The sequence below is a fragment of the Cicer arietinum genome, chromosome 4 (genome assembly GCF_000331145.2).
Source record: "Cicer arietinum cultivar CDC Frontier isolate Library 1 chromosome 4, Cicar.CDCFrontier_v2.0, whole genome shotgun sequence".
NCBI lineage: Eukaryota > Viridiplantae > Streptophyta > Magnoliopsida > Fabales > Fabaceae > Cicer > Cicer arietinum.
The window spans coordinates 11,285,537-11,306,685 of NC_021163.2; the positions used below are offsets into that span (position 1 = coordinate 11,285,537).

General features: G+C 28.2%; 3 protein-coding genes and 1 long non-coding RNA gene across 5 annotated transcripts; 2 read left to right on the plus strand and 2 right to left on the minus strand.

Moving 5' to 3' along the window:
- The first annotated feature begins 4,388 nt into the window (after positions 1-4,388).
- On the plus strand, positions 4,389-6,035 carry LOC101493413 (putative ABA/WDS induced protein). The gene is made up of 2 exons (NM_001364810.1): positions 4,389-5,024; positions 5,595-6,035. Exons 1-2 carry the CDS (start codon positions 4,437-4,439, stop codon positions 5,778-5,780), a joined length of 774 nt encoding a protein of 257 aa, NP_001351739.1. The 5' UTR covers positions 4,389-4,436; the 3' UTR covers positions 5,781-6,035.
- Positions 6,036-7,872: 1,837 nt separating this feature from the next.
- On the minus strand, positions 7,873-9,272 carry LOC101493735 (uncharacterized). 2 transcript variants are annotated; one of them, XR_012162597.1, is made up of 4 exons: positions 9,143-9,272; positions 8,522-8,589; positions 8,191-8,266; positions 7,873-8,109 (listed from the first exon to the last, which is right to left on the minus strand). It is a non-coding gene; the product is annotated as an uncharacterized lncRNA (long non-coding RNA). The 2 variants fall into 2 exon arrangements; XR_001143666.3 differs by having other exon boundaries at positions 7,873-8,266.
- A 4,623-nt stretch (positions 9,273-13,895) lies between these two features.
- LOC101493944 (18.1 kDa class I heat shock protein) lies at positions 13,896-15,272 on the plus strand. The gene is made up of 2 exons (XM_004496410.4): positions 13,896-14,307; positions 14,693-15,272. Exons 1-2 carry the CDS (start codon positions 14,160-14,162, stop codon positions 15,193-15,195), a joined length of 651 nt encoding a protein of 216 aa, XP_004496467.1. The 5' UTR covers positions 13,896-14,159; the 3' UTR covers positions 15,196-15,272.
- Positions 15,273-17,797: 2,525 nt separating this feature from the next.
- LOC101494271 (protein BYPASS1-LIKE) lies at positions 17,798-19,729 on the minus strand. The gene has a single exon (XM_004496411.4). The coding sequence runs from the start codon at positions 19,287-19,289 to the stop codon at positions 18,087-18,089; it is 1,203 nt and encodes a 400-aa protein (XP_004496468.1). The 5' UTR covers positions 19,290-19,729; the 3' UTR covers positions 17,798-18,086.
- Between the last annotated feature and the right edge of the window lie 1,420 nt (positions 19,730-21,149).

A 21,149-nucleotide genomic window follows, 5' to 3' on the forward strand; every position in this document is an offset into this window, starting at 1 on the left:
TATTAAATTAACCATTATTTATTTGTTATATAAAAATAAATAAATGATATAGACGATCGTATCTTTAAGATTCAATAGATAAAAAAAAATTATCTTTATGTGATTGGATGGGAATGCCATATTCGAAAAATAAAAATAAAAATTAGAATAATATATAGATTTTAATTTTAAATAAAAAGATATATAAAAAACAAAATATCATAAATATGCACGGGTTGAATTCAATACAAGCACAAGACGCACTTAACGCGTTGCAGCAACGTTATTTTACGCTGAACTTACACTATCAATACACAACACATTACGTGAACAAACTGCAATGAATCAGTTTTTCTGTCATTAGTCAATTTATTCATATAAACGTGGCGTCACGACGTGGTTCCATTTTAGCCACAGCTACATCCAAAAATAACCAATAAATTAATTCAACTGTCGCATTCACTATAAATATCCCACAAATATTAGGAGTTTACTATTCTCATCTTAAATATAGATAAAAATTAATTAAGATATTTAAAATTAAATATAATAAAAAAAATTGATTATAATAAGAATAAAATACACTTATCAACTAATAAATTTTAATGATCAGTAAAAAACTAATAATTTTAATATATTTGCAATTAATATTGATAAATCTTTACTACTTTAACAAACTCTAAATATATCTAACAAATTTTCGTAAAAAAAATTAATAAATCTCCATATAAATTTATTTTTAATAAATAAAAGACACTGTAATTTAAAATAAAAATTATACATAAATTTATATTTATTTTCACATAATAATATTAACGGAGACTAAACTTTCAACATGTTTTTACTACTAGAATTAATAGACTATTAGAGTTAATCTTCTGGTGTATCTAACACTTGTTTAATTATCATCGTACCCACTTTAAAAAAACACTATTTTCTTATCACGATAAATTTCTTTTTGTTAAGTATCCACCACCAGTTATTATTTTTAGTTCAACTTTTTTATTTTCAGCCTTGTAATTTTAGTTATTCAGTTTATACACTACCTTTTTTCTATCTCGCACAGTAATGATAGCAATGCATAGGATGAGATTTAAATTTAAGATTTCATTTAGACTTATTTGGTAAAAAAAGTAAAAAGTAAATGACGGTGGATAAGATAACAAATGAGCTTATATTTGAAAACATAATAGATGAATAAGTTGATAGTAATCAAGTAACATATTAAATTTAAAGTATTTAATAAATTAATAGTAGAATTAATTTATAGTGTCGTAAGCTTAGAAAAATAAGGAGTCAGTATAATATTTTTTTACAATTACCATTTTTCTTTATACTAGTATTTTATTTCAGAGGTGAAGCCTTAAAAAAATTATATAAGGAGGTGTATTTATGAATTGGGGGAGTAGATTTGAGTGAGCATGGAATATTCTTAGGTGCCGACACTAATAAACGGATCAACTAGCAACTACCATTCAAATGGGTCCCACCAGACCCCAATCACCGCCCATATTATCCACTTCCTTTTTCTTTCAATTTTTTTTCTCATTGACATTATTTTTCAACTTATGATTATTATTATTTTCTAACATCCTGCTCCCTTTGTTTTGGATGCTGATACTATAATTTTTTAGGTATTTTGATACAAAAATATTTATATAAAAGTATTAGAAACATGTGATTATGCACGAGAGTCTCATTTCAGATCTCACATCCTTAATTGTCATTCCTCAATTCTAGATGTATTAGCTCTATTTGAGTCTAGTCTAGCATAGTGGATTGGGTCTAATGTAATGAAATAAGTTAAACTCTATAATAAATTACGGCTCAAATAAAAAAATAAAAAATATATTAATATTTAGTATTCAATACTTATAATAATAATAATAATAATAGTAGGATAACTATGATTGTATAATTAAGTTCGCTTAATATATATATATATATATATATATATTAAATTTAAAATAATAATGATACGCTTTATTAAATTTAAATTAATATATATATATATATATATATATATATATATTACTATGTTTAAAATATATATATATATATATATATATTAAATTTAAAATATAACTTTTATAATATGCTTTATTGATAAATACATATAGAGTAGAAAGATAATAATATTTTAATAAAAAATAAAAATATATTTTTAATAATTTATAGTTAAGACAAAAAATTATCTCGTAATTTAATGAGAAGTAATAATTTATATTTGTCTAATTTCATAATCAATTTTCTAATCAGACAGACTACAACAACAATAATCACGTTCAATCTCTTGTTTCTTGACAAATAAGTAGTCTTATAAATTCTCATAATTCTCATTTTCCACTAATATTAACTACTCCTTGTGTCAATCACCTTCATAAAAAAATGTTGATTGTATCTTGTATATTTTTTTTACTCAATTGTATCTTGAATTCATATAGAACACTAATTATTTTGAAATAAATCCGAAATACTAAAACTGCCAAAAATATGTAACTGAGTAAGTAAATTTTTTGGTTAAATTCAATATGTATAATAATTTATTAACATATGTGTATAGTATTTCAGGTCAAAGTTGTTAAAGTGGTCAAAATAATTTTTTTCCTTTAGTAATTTTAGCATTTTGTTTTTATAAAACAAGATTTACTTTATTTTTCAACTAAACACTATATAATAACAATGATTTATTTTTACGAAATTGTTTATAGTGGATTTTATATTCTCTCTGAAATAGTAAATAGAATTCGTGAAACAATCAATAATAAGAAATATTTATTTTGACCAAAAAATAATTAAATACAAATATATGATTAAATGATTCATTAATTTGTGTAAAAGAATATCAAACCACAAAATTTAGAATAGAAAGAGTACTTGATCGAGTGCATGTTTGATTGTGAAATGTCAAAATTTAATTTTAACTAAATTGATTTTAATTAAAATGAGTTGAATGTAAAGTATGTTAATTTAAATATATTTATGTAAAAAATAAATCGGTCAATAAACTTAATTGTTAAAATTGTATTTGAAGTCAGAAGTCACCAATCTAATTTTTAATTTGAATTGATTTTAAATGCAACATTAATTATAATTGAGAACGATTGAACTTGTCAAAATTAATTTTATTTATTTAAAATCAATTGAATCACCTAAACCTAAACACCACAAATTCTCTCTAATTTTAAATATTAACAATTTTAGAATAACAAAAATTGATGTATATAATCAGAAATTTAAATACAATAAATAATTTTTTTATTGATATAAAGTTATTTATATTAAAGTGGGAGGGAATATCTAATAAAGATGATAAGTAATAATAATATGATATGGATACCCGACATGTTAATAGACTTTATGTATCTCTCGTGGAGCTTTACGCCTTTACCATCGAGCTTCTGTCTTTAATGACAAAACACGGATAAAATTTTCATCCATTCTTATCAACAATTAATTCAAAACTAAAAATGAACAAGAAAATAAGTCATTTAATCAAATTAGGTCTATATATACTTTATTTTAAGCATTGAGCAAACTAAAAACATGCTTTAATAATTTTTTAGATATAAAAGATTTATCCATGTGAACACGTATTTTTAGTCTAATTCATGTATTGGTACTGCAATTAAAAAAGTTAATAAAAATTATAGTAATAATGGAAAATTAAAATTAAAAAAGAATGAGAAATAACAGAATAGTAATAATCATAATATAAAAAATGGAGGGGGTATTTTTTAAAATACCGTGAATTAAATCTAGTTAAACAAAAATAAAACCCAACCCATTCATCTTAATTTCTAGTAGCAAGTGAGACTAGGGTGGGTCAAGGGTGGGGAGGCCTTAAGTAGTGGAGGTGACTGGTGAGATAGATAGATAATGTGGTTATTTCCTATTGACCAAAAAAATATATGTGGTCATTTCCTTAAAAAAAATCAGTTTCACTATCAATGCCATTCCATTTTAACAAATTAAATTAATAAAATTGTGTCAAAAGAAAAATATTATTTTAATTAATATTACATACATTATTTTAAAAAAATTATATTGTATTTTATTTTGCAATAGGCTAAAATACATTAATTATTAATAAAATTAATTTGATAAAATTATTACCGCAAAAATGAAACGGTAATATACAAAGAAAAATTTAATGCAGAAGAGAAATTGTACAATCTTCAAGGTCAAGCAACCATGAGAAAATGAATGAAAAAAGCAGCATGAATGGTAATTCACTAATTAAAATAAAAAGAAAAGGAAATATCTTAAAGCAAGATGGGCCCATATTTTTTAATCTTTCATAAGATCATTTATGGCCTACCAAGAAATAAAAAATAAAAACTTATCATTTAACATGTAACATTATCATATTCACTTTATAAATAGGGAACTAATCCTTTCCAAAAATCATATCACTTCATCATTATAATTTCATCCATTTCTCTATATCAATTACCATGTCTGAAGAGAAACATCACCATGGTCTCTTCCATCACAAAAAAAATGAAGATGACAATCCTATAGACACTAATTCTGATTACAACAAAACATCATCCTATTCCAATGATCAATTTTCTGGTGGTGACTATGGTGGTGGATACTCTGACAACCAAGGAACCACCGGTGGTGGCTATGGTGGAGGATACTCTGACAACCAAGGAACCACCGGTGGTACCTATGGTGGAGGATACTCTGACAACCAAGGAACCACCGGTGGTGGCTATGGTGATGGATATTCTGACACCAAAGCAACCACTGGTGGTGGTTATGGTGGTGATGGATATGGTGACAAATACTCCAACACCCAAACCACTGGTGGTGGCTATGGTGACGGATACTCTAACACAGCCACCGGTGGTGATGGCTATGGTGACGGATACTCCAACACCAAAACATCGACCGGTGGCGGCTATGGTGATGGTGGTTATGGCGATAATACCGATCGACGTGACGATGATGAAAATTATAAGAAGGAGGAGAAACACCACAAGCGTTTTGAGCATGTTGGTGAATTAGGTGCTGCAACTGCTGGTGGTTTTGCTTTGGTAATTTTCTTTCATTTTCACCAATACTACTAGCTATTTCACTTGCAATTATTTAGATTAAACTAACAATTGTAAAGTGAGAGACTCTTTTTAAATAAGTTCATTTTCAAATCATGTTTTAACGTGACACTAATAATTTATTTGATTTTTCAAAATTAAAATGAAGAATTTCTATATAACCATTCTAAAATTTTAAATTTACATGTAATTAATGTTTCGTTTTAGTTCTTCATGGTTTGGAAAATTCTGTCCTAGAAAAAAATCAGCCGTTAAATTTATTCATTAATGAATTTTTTATCTATGATTTTTTGTTTTTAATTAAGATACATGAATGATTGAATCTCTAAAACCACTTGTAGAGTATCCCTTTTAACACAACCACTTAATTTAATTTAGTTTAGTAAGATTCATATTCAATAATAAGTGGACTAAGTGAGATTCTGGGAACAAATTAAGGATAAATATTGTAATTGCATAATAATAGAAAAACTACTAATAAGGAATCAAACTCTCCGGATCTATCATTTATGTACTTGTGTGTGATAATTGCTTGATATAATATATATATAGTATGAGAAGCACGAGTCAGAAAAAGATCCAGAGAATGCTAGGAGGCACAAGATAGAAGAAGAGGTTGCAGCAGCAGCTGCAGTTGGATCTGGTGGGTTTGCCTTTCATGAACATCATGACAAAAAGGAAGCAAAGGAAGAAGAGGAGGAAGCTCATGGAAAGAAGAAACACCATTTCTTTGGCTAAATTAATTAATTAATATAAGCACACAAGCATTATGGAGATATTCATTATGCTTTTGGCTTAATATGTTTTTATTGGTGCTAAGTTCGTTCATCTTCCAGTTTATTTTGAGTGCTTTGGAGAATGTTTTCAGCTTCGTGTTGCTTAATTATATTATATATAAATATGTATGTATGTATGGATATGTTCAGAATATTGTTGTAAAAGAACGTGAGATGATTTCAATAAAATTACTTGTTCTGTGGTGAAGCATAAGCACTTAGCTCAATATAATCGATTAGGCACTTTTATTTATTTTTCCTTTAACCCATTAAACATTTACTTGTTTTGATTCTACACAGCAAGTAATCAATTACGGGAGCAAAAATAAGGGCAATGATAGAACTTAAAGTTTTGAGTTACAAAATTAAATTGGATAAAATTTGATTGGTGGGCAGAGGTAGTATGGATTTATCATTAAGTTATTTATGTTTATTTAAAACTTGTTGTACAGTACAGTAGTACTACCTCAGCCTCTCTAATTTATTATAAGCGCTCTTTGTAATTTTTATATATAGTAAGAAAAATAGTTTTATCGAAATTTAAAATTACCTTTGAAGATTTGTGGAAAGTATACCCATCAATTAATAAAAATTTGCAAGGGAAAAAAATATCAAGTTGTATTTATTATTTACAAATTTATTTATGTGGTCAATTTTTATTATGTAATAGGTAGTTTTAAGATCGTTAAAATCGTGAATTAACTCTTAAACTAGTACGATTTTACGAGTTTAGATAGCAATCTCGAGATAACTTGATAGTAAACTCGAAATTTTGTAAACTCATAGATCTAACAAAGTTTAGTCAGCTGAAATCGCGAGTTAACTTGTAAACTCGGTTAAAATCAAATATTACTATCACACTAAATGTTTGAACTAATTATTTAAAAAATGATGAAATTAAACCATTTAACCAATAAAAATAAAAATACTCATTAAATGCATATCATAGATATCACTTCAATTCAAGTTCCATAGACATTATCATAGATATCACTTCAATCCAAGTTACATAGACATTATGCGTTGGTTTTATGGATAATATTTTTCTCCATTTTGCACGAAGACACTAAATGTTTGAAATTTTAAACAATTTTTTTTGAAGTAAACAGTGAAAGACAAAAGTGGTCAAGCTTGAAGCCACTCACATAAAACAAGTGTATTGTATCAACTCAATAATAAAAGAATTGAGGAGCTTAATTCATAAATATAAATATGATTGTCCTCAAGTCGATGATGATCATCGCAATATATTATGTTGCATCTCAATGACACATAAAATCTATTGGAAGAAGTCGAGAAAAATTATGGGTCAAGATGTGTCTATATAAAAATTAGAGGATAAAGAATCTATATCCGATGATGAATATTTTTCATTATTTTATATCCCAGGATAAACCCGGGGATGAACATTTATCACAATATCAGGTCCGAGGATGAACATTCTTCATAATCTCAAATATGAGGATATCGAAATTTTCATCTCACAATCATTGAAAAAGTAATTATCATAAAAATACAAAAGGATAAAAGTTGACAAGTTGTTCACGCTATTCAAGGTTTACAAAAAAAAGGGACATCACATCAATTAGGGGTGAACATGGGTCAGATTTGGACGGATTCAGGCCAAAAAACCAAAACCGATTGAATCTGTGGGTTGTAACTCTAGGCCCAATCTCGTCGATTTTTATTTCGGGCCCAGCCTGGTTCGGGTCACCGGTTGACGGTTGTGCGCGGGTGGGTTAAATCGGATTAGACTTTATTAGGTTTTTTTTTTTATCTTTTAAAAAAAAACATAAATAGTTAGCCATGAAAAATAACTTGGTCCAATATATTTGCTACATATAATAATCTATGGCCCATTAAAATATCTGGCCAAACGTGCCAATCATACATCTTTGTTTTATAACTTCAATTTTTTTAAATCACATTATTCAATCACAATTTTTTATAGCAATATTATTCAAAATCTAATTCAATCAAAGTTTTGTGTTTTATAACAATATTAATCAAAATCTAATCCAATCAAAGTTTTTTTGGATTATCCTTCACAAGGACATAGCATTTGCCATTGGCCAAAAAGTTTAAGACAAATACTAAATCACAAATTTATGGGCAACATCATGTCACATTCACAAGACAACACAACCAATACAAATTACAGTCTCAAATTACATTCTCAAGTAAAAATTACATAAATTACATCATAATCAACCTAATTAAAATGAAATTAATCAAAAGAATATTGCTGCATCATGGGGATTCACCGAGTGATTTTAGTAGCTTATGTACACCTAATACAAATTAGAAGAAAAACATAACGCGGTGGAATTGAAATATGTTAAAAAAAGATTATGCTTGGTAAAACTACTTACTCTTCTTCAAACCAGCAGGCTTTGTTTGCAATACATCGCCAATATTCTCTGGCAAAGATTCTGCTTTCTAGCTTACCTGTGATTATTATTGTAAGCACATGAGAATATTTCACAAAACAAAATATTTCCCTTTTGTATGGAAATCTATAAGGAGTTGTAAGAAAACACAAAAGTACCTTTCCAACTCCACATGCAAAATTGATTTACTTTCCATTTTAAACTCAAAATTGATTTACTGTGATATATGCATATCAATTCATAAAAGTTTTAGAATATGAAACCATTAATTTAGATGATTGAACAAGAACAAAGCATTTAAAATTCAAGATACCTTTCCAAGACGAGGTTCCATTTCAAGAGTGGAAAACCACTTGTCAACTTTAAGCATGTTATTACTACCTATAAGAGTATAAATTCTATTAGATATGAATAAGTAGTTTAGAGTTTAGGGATTTAACATTCTAAGTATATAGAGGGGAATCTATAATTGCTAAGGCAATTTAAATACCCATGGTATAAAACAGAGCAAAAGATAAAAAATAGCAAAAAATTTAGACATAAGCACAAAATAGAACAAAAGATAAAAAGAAAAAGATTTATGGAAAGCTAGCATTAACCAAAAATGAATACGCATATATTGAGAGAGAATAATATGCATCTAAGACAAGCAAGCATAGAACCACCAAGAGAAGTATTGGAAGAAAAAAAAGGCAATCAACAGAAACATCATAATTGCTTGAAGACATATATACATGGAACCCTAAGTTATTGCAACAACAGTAACAAAAAAAAAATCAAATAAAACATTAACTATTTCTTTATAGACTCTGTAGAGAAAGCAATATGTGGCTGAATAACCCTGTACCGGTACCTATAATAGTATGATAAAATCAAACTAAACCCTAAACGAAAATTGAACACAAACGACAATGAAGATTAAGGTTAAACTTACATTAGGAACAAAGGAGAGTGAGAGGGAAGCTGAGAGACGAGAAACGAGAGACGAAAGTGTGACTAAGCGGCGAAAGGTTGATGCGGCGATAGTGAGGGTGAGCAAACCCTAACAGAACTTCTAACCTAAAATTTTCAACTTTTCATTCATATATTTGGGTAATTGGGCTTGTGGTGGCTGGGTGAGTAAAAAACAATCCAATGCTTTTTTTTTTTTAAGGTCAGATAACAAATATTCAATAATATAAATAATAATAACATGGGTGGTCGGGTTCGATCACCGATGGATCTAAATAACCCATCCGAAACTAACTGACTTAACCTTTATGAACCCATTTTTTCTTTCACGCATACCCGACCACCCGCCCCAACCCGACCGTATTACCCAAAATCAACATGGGGTCAGGCGGGTTTTATTGGGTCGGATCATCTTGTCCACTCCTAACATCAATCACATACTCTTATATGGAAGACAAGACTTTTCATCCTCACACTTAACATAACTTCATGATGGACTCTCAAAAAATCATCCTCTCATATATAAAAAAAAAGTATTAACGTGAACAATGCAAAAACACTATGTCAACATTGTTCAAATTTGTACAAAAGTCTTTGAAGTAAGACAAACACATCAACTGTGATTTTCAAAGTATTGGAAACAAGAAAGAAATTTCTCATCTATAATAGATTAGGAGGATAATAAAAATGTCTTTTATAAATTATTTTCTAAAAGGTTACCTAACAAGTAAAAAAATATGTCAACATGTTTACACCAAATTTCAACAGTCACATATTGGAAAGAAAGACATACAATCATTTCTCAAAGACTTACATAGATTCTTCGATAGTCATCCATGAACATCCTTAAAATTAGGTACATCAGATGATGAATACAATCTCAAGATAAGGATAGACATAGAGGATATCCTCATAACAAATTTGACACAAACAGAAAAGTACAAATGTACAAAAAGGTGAAGTACTTGACATGAATGACACATTAGTCAAAGTAGTTGGAAAAAGGAATACAAAAAGCAATGTTCACATCAAGACTCAATAAAAAAGAAACTTCATCCTCGTACTTAAATCATATGTGAGGACAAATGCAAAGGATAAACAACACTTACGAGAGGATGAATTTATGTCTTCTATATATGAGGATAAAAAATACTGAAGAGATGATGAATTTATGTCCTCTTTGTAAGAGGATAAACATAATTAAAACAAGGATGAATTTATGTCCTTTATGGCAGATAATAAACAACACAAAAGAGAAGATGAACTTATATTGTCTATTCATCATTATACATGGGGAAATGAATAAAATACCAAATTACAAAAAGTGATGTCTTTGACTTATAAAGCAAGACATTACAGTTGTTAGGAAAGAAAAAAAAATCAAAAAGCAGAAGTCGCATCAGAATTAATGAAAGTTTAATCCTCATACAAACCAGATTCGAGGATGGACCACCGCAGTCTTCCTCTCAGTATACTTAACATAAGGATAAAAGTTAAATGACAATTTTGCAAATAAAGACAAGTATAAGGAAACTTAGCAAAGCCTCCAACAACTATATTTTTCTAACCCATGTGTTTGAAGCTCCAAAGGCACCTATAAATAGAGAAGTATTAATCTTCAAACATCAAGAAAATCATCTATAAGAAAATATCTAAGTTATTCAAACTTATCATCATTCTCTTCATTCTACATATTCTTCCAAACTTAAACAGATCTAATGATCATTTTTATTGAGTGTGTTATATACAACTTCACAACACTATCTTATCTTAGAAAGTTATAATGTGATGTCAAACAAATCAAAGACATTACTACTTGTATATCCTCAAGTTGATATAACTTGAGAGTTATTTTGTAAGCTTGTCGAAGCTAGTAAAAATACAACATTGTAAGCCTGGTGAGACTAAGAAAATACATTGTTAGAAATGTGCAGATCAGAGGACAAGTTTTTGAGTACTAGTGAAAATCTCACAAAGTTGTGAGGACTGGAGTAGCCTATATTAGATGAAACAATATAATTTTTTTTTTGTGAATCTTCTTAAGCTTCACTCTCTTTATATTTGTTTTAGTCATATTATTAGCACACTTATCATACTTATTTCAAACTCATACTATTAGCATATTATTTTCATCTAATCATCTTTACTCCAAAGACAACTTGAGATGATAATATTAATGTAGGAACTAAAGTTTAAAAAATGTCACAACTCAACCCCCTTTTCTAGACATTCACTTTTACTTTTTTTTTTAAAAAAATTATGATTTCTTTTTTATTTTATATTGGTTAATTGAATTAGTTTTATTAATTTATTTTAAAACAACGTAGATGAAACCTTGTTTAACTTTCATAATGTCTAATTTAACACAAATTTACAAGTATAACACTTTTATTATGGTGATTTAATATTTTTTCTATAATTGAGTTAAAATTATGTATTAATGGTGACATATAAGTATATATGTTATGTATATATTATTTTTAATTATATTTAATATAAATTAAACTCTTACGAATTTATGATTCAACACATAAATAAAATGAGTTTATTTAAACTCTTAAGTTTGACAACATTGAGTTTACCGACAAATAAAAAAATTCACAAACTAGTTGTTACCAATAGTCAATATGTATGTATATACACCCCTTTATATGTATATACCATATACCCCTAATTCCTATACACCCATATGTATATGTAGGTTTTGTGTGTGCAAAATACATTGTTAGAAATGTGCAGATCAGAGGACAAGTTTTTGAGTACTAGTGAAAATCTCACAAAGTTGTGAGGACTGGAGTAGCCTATATTAGATGAAACAATATAATTTTTTTTTTGTGAATCTTCTTAAGCTTCACTCTCTTTATATTTGTTTTAGTCATATTATTAGCACACTTATCATACTTATTTCAAACTCATACTATTAGCATATTATTTTCATCTAATCATCTTTACTCCAAAGACAACTTGAGATGATAATATTAATGTAGGAACTAAAGTTTAAAAAATGTCACAACTCAACCCCCTTTTCTAGACATTCACTTTTACTTTTTTTTTTAAAAAAATTATGATTTCTTTTTTATTTTATATTGGTTAATTGAATTAGTTTTATTAATTTATTTTAAAACAACGTAGATGAAACCTTGTTTAACTTTCATAATGTCTAATTTAACACAAATTTACAAGTATAACACTTTTATTATGGTGATTTAATATTTTTTCTATAATTGAGTTAAAATTATGTATTAATGGTGACATATAAGTATATATGTTATGTATATATTATTTTTAATTATATTTAATATAAATTAAACTCTTACGAATTTATGATTCAACACATAAATAAAATGAGTTTATTTAAACTCTTAAGTTTGACAACATTGAGTTTACCGACAAATAAAAAAATTCACAAACTAGTTGTTACCAATAGTCAATATGTATGTATATACACCCCTTTATATGTATATACCATATACCCCTAATTCCTATACACCCATATGTATATGTAGGTTTTGTGTGTGCACCAAAGATTTGGAAAGGTGTTGTTCAACCAATAAGCATCCTATAGGTGTGGGATGGATGTGGATATTAATAAAAAGTTGAAAGCAACATGAAGCTTAAATATGGAGGAACCCCTACACTATATATAGAGTGAGAGGGAGGTTACTCTTGGTTGAGGGTCTCTCTCACTCATTAATTGATAGGATTAGGATATAATCCCACGTATTAGGTGGGGTTGGGAACTTGCACACCTTTCACATTTCTATCTAATCTAATCTAGTGCCCATGCAATGCTTCTACCAAATATGCCTTGTGGACTTCAAAATCAACTAGCTCACATTTCATTCAGTTAGTATAAAATTTTATGGAATCTATTCATTCAATAAAATTTCATTCAACTTAGAAAAGTCGTATCCTAGTTTGTAGGTAACATTCACGACAAATAAATTTGTCAAGCATAGGCACATGATGTTTAAATACAACACATCAATAATGCAACTGTTATAGGTAGCTGAGATCCAAAATCAAGGGCATTTTCCATAGGATTTTTTTTTACCGAAACTCTTATACTCTCCTATATACTTTGAGAGAGAAAGAAATAGAGAGGATGATAAGATAAATTTGATAGAAAGTGAGACATAAAGAGAAAATAAAGTGTTAAATATGTATACAGAAATTATGAGTATATAAATATAGTTATCGTTTTTGTATGGTCTTTTCAGATATAAGAGAAAAAAATTTGTTTTTTCTTTTTTAAACTAAGTTAGTTATAAAATATTAATATTTTAAAAAATGATTGAAATGTTATGCGATAGTAAATTATGTTATTTTTTAATTTTTAAAATATTTTAAGTCTATATTAAAATATACACTTAATTAGTTCTCAAAAATTTCCTTTTTAGACAAAGGGGAGATTTGGAAAGATTTGTATTTTTTAAAATTAAGTTAGTTATAAATATTTTCAAGAATGATTAAAGTGTAATCAAAATGTTATATAATCATAAATTAAGTTATTTTAAAAATCTCAAGTATAAATTTTTTATATTTAATTATCCAAAACGTTGTAAAATACTCCTCTTAAAGATACCCTTAATGTTTTACAAGTCGGGTCTTTAATTAGTTAATGGGCTGATCTAAAAATAATTGTTTTGGAAACATAGGGAAAAGAAGCCCAATCGAATGGGGGTCAGTCTACCCTGCAGATGCATGAAACAAATCCACCAGTAAAAGTGCATCCATATATATGATACAATATTATGATTACAACAATTAGTGTGATTTGAATTAGTGATTTCTTTTTGTTTAGACTAAGTACCCTCAATTGGAAGGAATGAATATGTGCTTTACTTGCACAGTAGTGTTCTCAAGACTACAAAATTGTACTAGTATACTCCCAAAGAAAATACTTTCACAAAATGTGTGTTTAAAGAAACACAAAAATTTGAAACATTTCCTTTTCATATGCTTTCATTATTTTCATGAAATATTAAGGATCAAGTGTTATGGAGGTTGAGTTGGGACTCAAAATCACAAGAACAATAGATGACACCACTTCCATTTCTGATTTTCATTTTGCTAAAGATAGAGCAGGACCTGTTTTCTTATCTAAAGAAACTGATGCAACTTTCATCCTCACCACACATCTTAAAGGTTTCTTTAACTCTCAACTCTTTGGAATACTCTCAACTCTTTGGAATAATGTTACTCTCTTAGATACTAATTAGATAAACAATTTAATTAAATATTTATAGCATAAATTTTTTATCATATAAATATTTATATATAAATTATTTTTATAATAAAATTTAGATAAAGTTAAATTATATTTATACGCTATATTGAAATATTTATGAAAATAAATTAAAAATAACTTATAAATATGTGATAAATTGTTTTCATAAACTCTTATAGTGCAAAATTATGACATGTGTGATTAAACGAAAGATTTTTCTTAGAATAGATAGATACAATATTTTGTTTTGTTCTTGTTTTTCCTATGTTTATGATGCCATGTTGATGTGATACACAAACGCAGGTTATAAGAAAGAGAATATAAAAATAAATATTAACAAAGATGGTACAAAGATTTCAGTGAGTGGTGAAAAGGAGGTGCAAGAAATGCAAATGATACCATTCAAGAAAGAGTTCAAATTAAAAGGGTTTAGAAAGAAGTTTAAAATTCCTAATGGGGTGGTATTGAATAAGATCAAAGCAAAGTATAATGAAGAGGAAGGAGTGTTAACAATATTGATGCCAAAAACGGAAATAACAAAAGGAGTTTTGAGTGGGGTTGGAATAGAAGAAGTGAAGGAAGAAGGGGGTGCTAATAGTAATAGCATGATATCAGAACAAGAACAAAGTGTAGAAAAAGAAGAAAAGGTTTTAGATCATAAGACTGAAGAGGAAAAGGTTAAGGTGAAGAAGAAACGTCCTAAAAAACCATGGCAACCTTGTCCTCCTTTGATGCTTGGAGGATCAACTTTGCTTGTTTCAATTATCTTTCTTGTAATGCATTATATTAGAGTTAAAAAGAGTTGATTTTTTTAAGTTGATTCAAATTAGATGTTTTGTTTTGTTTTTTATTTATTTGGGAGAATACATTAAAGTTTTCTAGATATATTAGTTCAATGCCCTTAGCTATGAGATTTATTACAAATTCTAGAAGCATCTTAGTTATGTCACGTGGCATTTGCAATACAAATTTAAATGAGCAGCAGAAATTTTATAGTTTGAAAGTAGATTAGAAAACATAGAGTAAATATTTGACCATCTCTCAGAACTCTAACAGAAAAAATTGTTACAAAAAAAAAATCTACTAGAAAACGATTTACATTAGCTTTTGAATAATTTATTAATTTTTAAAATTTAATTGAGAGAAGCATAATTGAAAATATAAACTTTGCAGATACCTGATTTTGATTTGAGATTTTCTTTTAAAAAAGGTTGAAACCAAGATTAAAAATATAAGTGATTGGTTCGCTTTTCATGAGGATCATGACTAAAAAGAAACTTGAGGAAAGAAGTGCCACTATCTATTTGGCTAAACAAATGCATAAGTAAGCATGTGGGTGTTTGTTTGAGTGAGCATTTGTTAAATGTGACTTAATGATTTGTGTATTAGAATTTATGGTATAGAGTGAATAAATTGATTTCAATCCATCTGAAATTATTTTACAAAAAAATCTAGATGTTTAGTTTGAATCAATTTGACTCAAAGGTTAAAACAATATTTCATGAAAATCAATTTATTTTTAAAATTAATTATCAAATGTTCACTTAAATTTTTTTACCAACTCTTTAAAGAAAAAAAAAAAGCTTTTTATGCATAGCAGCAATGATCTGATATCAAACAAAATTAATTTAGTTGAAGAAAAATTAACGATCAATAAGAATAATTAATATTATTAATATTTTAATGAAAATAAATCGATCTTTTATTACTTGTTTGAAATATATCCTTCACAGAGATAAAACTAAAATAAATATTCTCACTAAATAACGAATCCTCGATTTAATTGCTAGCCTGAATTATTGTAAAAAAAATTAATCTAGCTTCAATTGTTTTATCAATAAAAAAAGAAAAATTGTCAATAAAAAATTGTTTTGGACCACTATGGTACTTAAATAATGGGTTTTTAAGTGATTGTTTCATCAAGCAACTTCCAAGCTTGAGTGGACCTAGTCTTAACCACTACATGCAAAACAAACTCTATGGTTGGCACTTGGCACTATGCTACTCCATCTTAGTCCTGTCACTATAACCAAAAATAAATTATTTAACGATTAAAAAAATCAGCTAATTAATTCAACCAGTATAATTAATTGTTTAAAATTTTTACTTAAATTTAATTTCATGTTAAAATATTCAAACATCTATTTTTGATAATATTAAACAATTCAAAAAGAGTTGACATTTACTTATAATATTAGTTAAAATTTGAGATTTTTTATTTGCAAAATATAATTCAATTGATAAATAATTAAATTGTTATGTTTAACACAAATTTGAATTCGAAATTTCTCGGTACCAAAATTAATATTTTATTTTCCCAAAATTTATTATTTTATTTAAGATTCTAGATGATGAATAGCATACAGTTACCTTCTTTAAATTTCTCCATGTGTTGAGCTGGAAAGACAATAGTTTGCTAGGGAAGCAAAAATCATTTATTCTTCAAAACCTACCTGCACACACAAGTTGCAGTAGACACAGCATGTGCATACAGATAGATAAAGAGATACTTACATAAGTTAACATTAAGACACTATCCACATATACTTACTTGAATATTTTTCCAATTCTTAAAAGTAAACTTAAATTATTTTTAATCATAGAGTTGAGTACATATGAATGTGTGATTGAAATTTTAATGTTAAATAAAATAGTAAAAAAGCACATTTTATATGTATCCACAAAGCATTACAGCAGTGGAAGGGTTCAGATATTAAGTTTGGTTAATTTAAGGTTTCTAATAAAATCAAAATTTATTTGAAATTTATGCAATTGGAAATCGATAGAACGATCACACAGTTAAGGGATAGAAGGAATCTGATTTCCTAAAAAATGGCTTTTAGAAGAAGTCATAAAAAAATAAGCTGATATTAGTCAACAAATTTTATCTTGACTAGAAACAAGCAGTGTTACATTATTGCCAAGAGATTAAATTCTGAATTACTAAAAGCCAAGTCAAAGTCCACCTAATCCAATGGCTTGACTTGAAATTCAATCTCACTCATTCTGCTTGACTGCATCCAAGAATCATCTATAACATTCCCAGTTCCTAGATTTGAGGGTTCACATTAGATTAAGATTGGACGGTTTCAACTTTGTATTTTGGATTCAATATACCAAACATGGAACTTGAGTCGTCAAATCATGATCCAATATAGCATGACTATGTCAAATGCATGATTCTCTGTACAACATTAGAACGTTATTCCCTGTGATCCTTTAAGATTTGATTACATCAATTGCATTTTAAGACCAACTGCTAGAACAGAATATTTGTCAAAAGCATATTTTCTAAACACAGATTGTAGTGCTGGAACCACAATTTTAATGAAGGAATGATAATGGAAAAAAAATGAGAAATACTTATAAGTATATGAACAAAGAAGAGATTTATCTAATAGATATTCATAAACAAAATCAGCTACAATAGCAAGTTATATATAGAGAAGATTGATTATACAAAGCAACATCATAAAACAAAAAGCAAACAGCATAGACCACAAGGATCCAATTCAAAAATATTAACCCCTAAACTCTATACATTTCACAAGGTTTTGAAGTACAAGAATTCTCCCCCCTAAATTCAAACCAACAATCTCCATGTACAATCCCTTGATACTTTTGTAGTCTTCTAGTTCTATGAAAACAAAATCAAGCTATATGTTATCACAAGTTATAATTTCAATTCCATCACAAGTTACTCAGCATTGCTTGGCCTGCCAAGAGAGTCAAGCCCTTCGGTTCGACTGCGCACGATTCTATGGAAAACTTCCCTCACTTGGCGCTCCAAAGGGTCAAGTCCATCTTTCAAAGCATCACAAACTTGTGAAACCTCGTGAACTCTTTCTCTAACTTCCCCTTCCTTCTCCTCCGTAATTGGAAATTGAACAGAATCAACCAATTCGCTCATCACTCTAGCACATTTCTCAATCTGTTGAATCTCTCTAAGCAAGCCGCAGGTATTCTTCCTGTCACGCTTCTTGGACTCCTCAGTAATCCTCTCATGAAGAGAGAGCAATGGAATAGCCCAAGTGAAACTCCTTGGAATGGTGAAATGAGCGTGCAACCCGCGGTCTTGGCAAGGAATGGCAGCCACAAGAGCCCACATAACAAACAACAAGATCGAATTCATGATGTAAATTGGCATTGCAAGACCATTAGTTGCAACAAGATCATTAGCTCTTGGTGGACAAATGTTGTTCCCAATTGCTTGGAGCTGTCTAGCAGCTGACCAAGTACGAGAAACACTCCATGAAAGTGACCTAAAATGCCCCAAAGACCGATGATGATAGTTGTTATGATGATGATTTTGATCTCTATCTCTACCAGCATTGTTCCTACCAAAAGATCGATTTCGATGTGCAATATTAGCATTGGAAGAATCCTTATTATCATCAAGCATACTAATTGACAAATCAATAAGAGCTTTCTTAGCTCTACGAAATTGACCTTCACTAATAATACTCCTTTGATTCCCCAATGCACAAAGCACAATCTCTAAAAGCTTCTGCCATAGACGAATCTGTTCGATACCGTCACGAATGGCATTACAAACATCCAAAGCCTTAACACTTCGTTCAAAATATTCAGAAACCATTCGATCCAAAGGGGGTTTCAAAACCTGACCTTTGTGTGTGTGAAGAATGGCTTTGAATTCTTCTTGACAAATGAGGAAACAATCAAGAAGCTTACCAACCCATTTGAGTGAAAGCAAATCATCTTGAACAACAGAAGATATATCAAGAAACCGATCAGTCACATGTTGTTGAAAACAATCAAGCTCAACCTCTAAGGTTGACCCTTCCATTGAGTGAACTTGTTCACGACGAAAGCTTAGAATTGAACGGCCAAAATGGGATAACGATGAAGGAGGCGATCCTTGATAGTCCGTCGCTGGCATTCTCAACAACCCAGTTGCCAAAGATCAATTAAAACCCAAAAATTCTCTCAAATTTCTAAACTTTTTATCCTCAATTACAAAACCCAGATTTCAAAATGTTGAATTTTCAAAGTTTAATTTTGACCAAAAAAAAAACCCTGAAACACAATCAATTTTTTGTCTTCAAATTGAAAACCCAGAAATCAAAAATCAAAATTTCCCCCAAGAATCTATAATTGAATCCCTTCCAATTTGATGAAATATTTGACCTAATGATACCCGAAAATGAATTGTACCCGAGAAACAAAACCAAAAAACAACGAATTGAGAATATAGAACAAAAGTGAGAAACTTTTAAACGATGAGAGAGAAAGTGACAAAGGTAGTGAGAGAGAGAAATAGAGGAAGAGAGAGATGCGGGAAGAAGTGAGGCATGGAACCTGAGTAGGAAGGTGAGGGTATATATTAGGGACAATTGGACCGTGTTTTATGGTGGTTGGAAAATAAGGAAAAAAGCTAAATACGCTAAAACAAACAAAAAAACTAAAAAAAATGGAAAATTCTTTTCCTTAATTAGGAGTAATGAATAGTTTTAACTTTTAATCTTTGGGTAATTAAAGAAAAAATTAAGATTGAGCGAGTATTATGACACGTACCAAACACGTTTGAGACACGGTGTAAAGAACCAAGATTCTGAGTTTAGCGGCGTAGATCTCGATATGAAAATACGGATTATATCCGAACCGTTCGTTTTGTTTATTTTGGGACAAAGACTATTCAGTTGTTCCCTAGTAACACAACACCTCGAGAAGATTAATAAACCGTAAACGTATTTTTATTTTTTGTTTCAGCTATACAAAAATTATATTGGTGAATTTAATTTTGTCTTGAGAGTGGGAAAAAATTTGTAACTGTTCTTATTTCTTATAGAGGTGAAATTTAAATATCTAACTCTGCATGTGATGGGACTCGAATTTTTCGTCCATATCTATTTATATATATAAAACCATAAATATAAAATAATAAATTTAAAAATTATATTTATTATAATTAATATAATAAAATAATTAATATTATACAGTAATAAAATAAAAAATATTAAAATTATATTTTTTATAGAATAAAAATATTAAATATATTAAATATGTATATGTGCATGTGTATATAAAATTTAAAAATAAAAATAATATTATTAGTAGAACGGGTTTGGGTCCAAAATGAATATCAACACTGTCAAATTCATCTATGTTCTTGAGTTTTAATTTCATAAAAAATTTGTATTTAATCAAATTAGAGTAATTTTTGTCAAAATGCAGGTTGTATTGTCATATTTACTTACGATGCTTTTGCGTTTTTCATTTTTCATTTGCATGATTTGTTCGCAATTTATCATCTAGTGCTCATTACAGCTACAAAAACAACTTTAAAAAATATATATATTTTTAGTAAATTTACATTTAAAAATATATTTAATTATATAATCCAAATAAAATTATTTTATAAAACAAATCTTATAAAAAAATATTAAAACATAAATTCCATTTGACCAAACTTAAAATAAGTAAAAGTACATTTATAGAACAAAGCTTTTTTATAAATTACTCCTTCTTGTCTTGTAAACATAAATACATTAATTATAACATTGAAAATAAAAATAAAAAATTTATATCAAATGAAATGTATTATAAAAATAAATATATTTAATAAAATAAAATTTATTGAAAGTTGCTTACATTTCGATCTATGAATTTTATTTTTTTTTATTTAAATTTAAAACTGAACAAAATACATTTGCGTACATTAATTCAAACATATAATTAAAACTATTGGCATCTGTGGTAGAAGTTATGAAACTATCAAAACTTAAAACTATTGGCATGT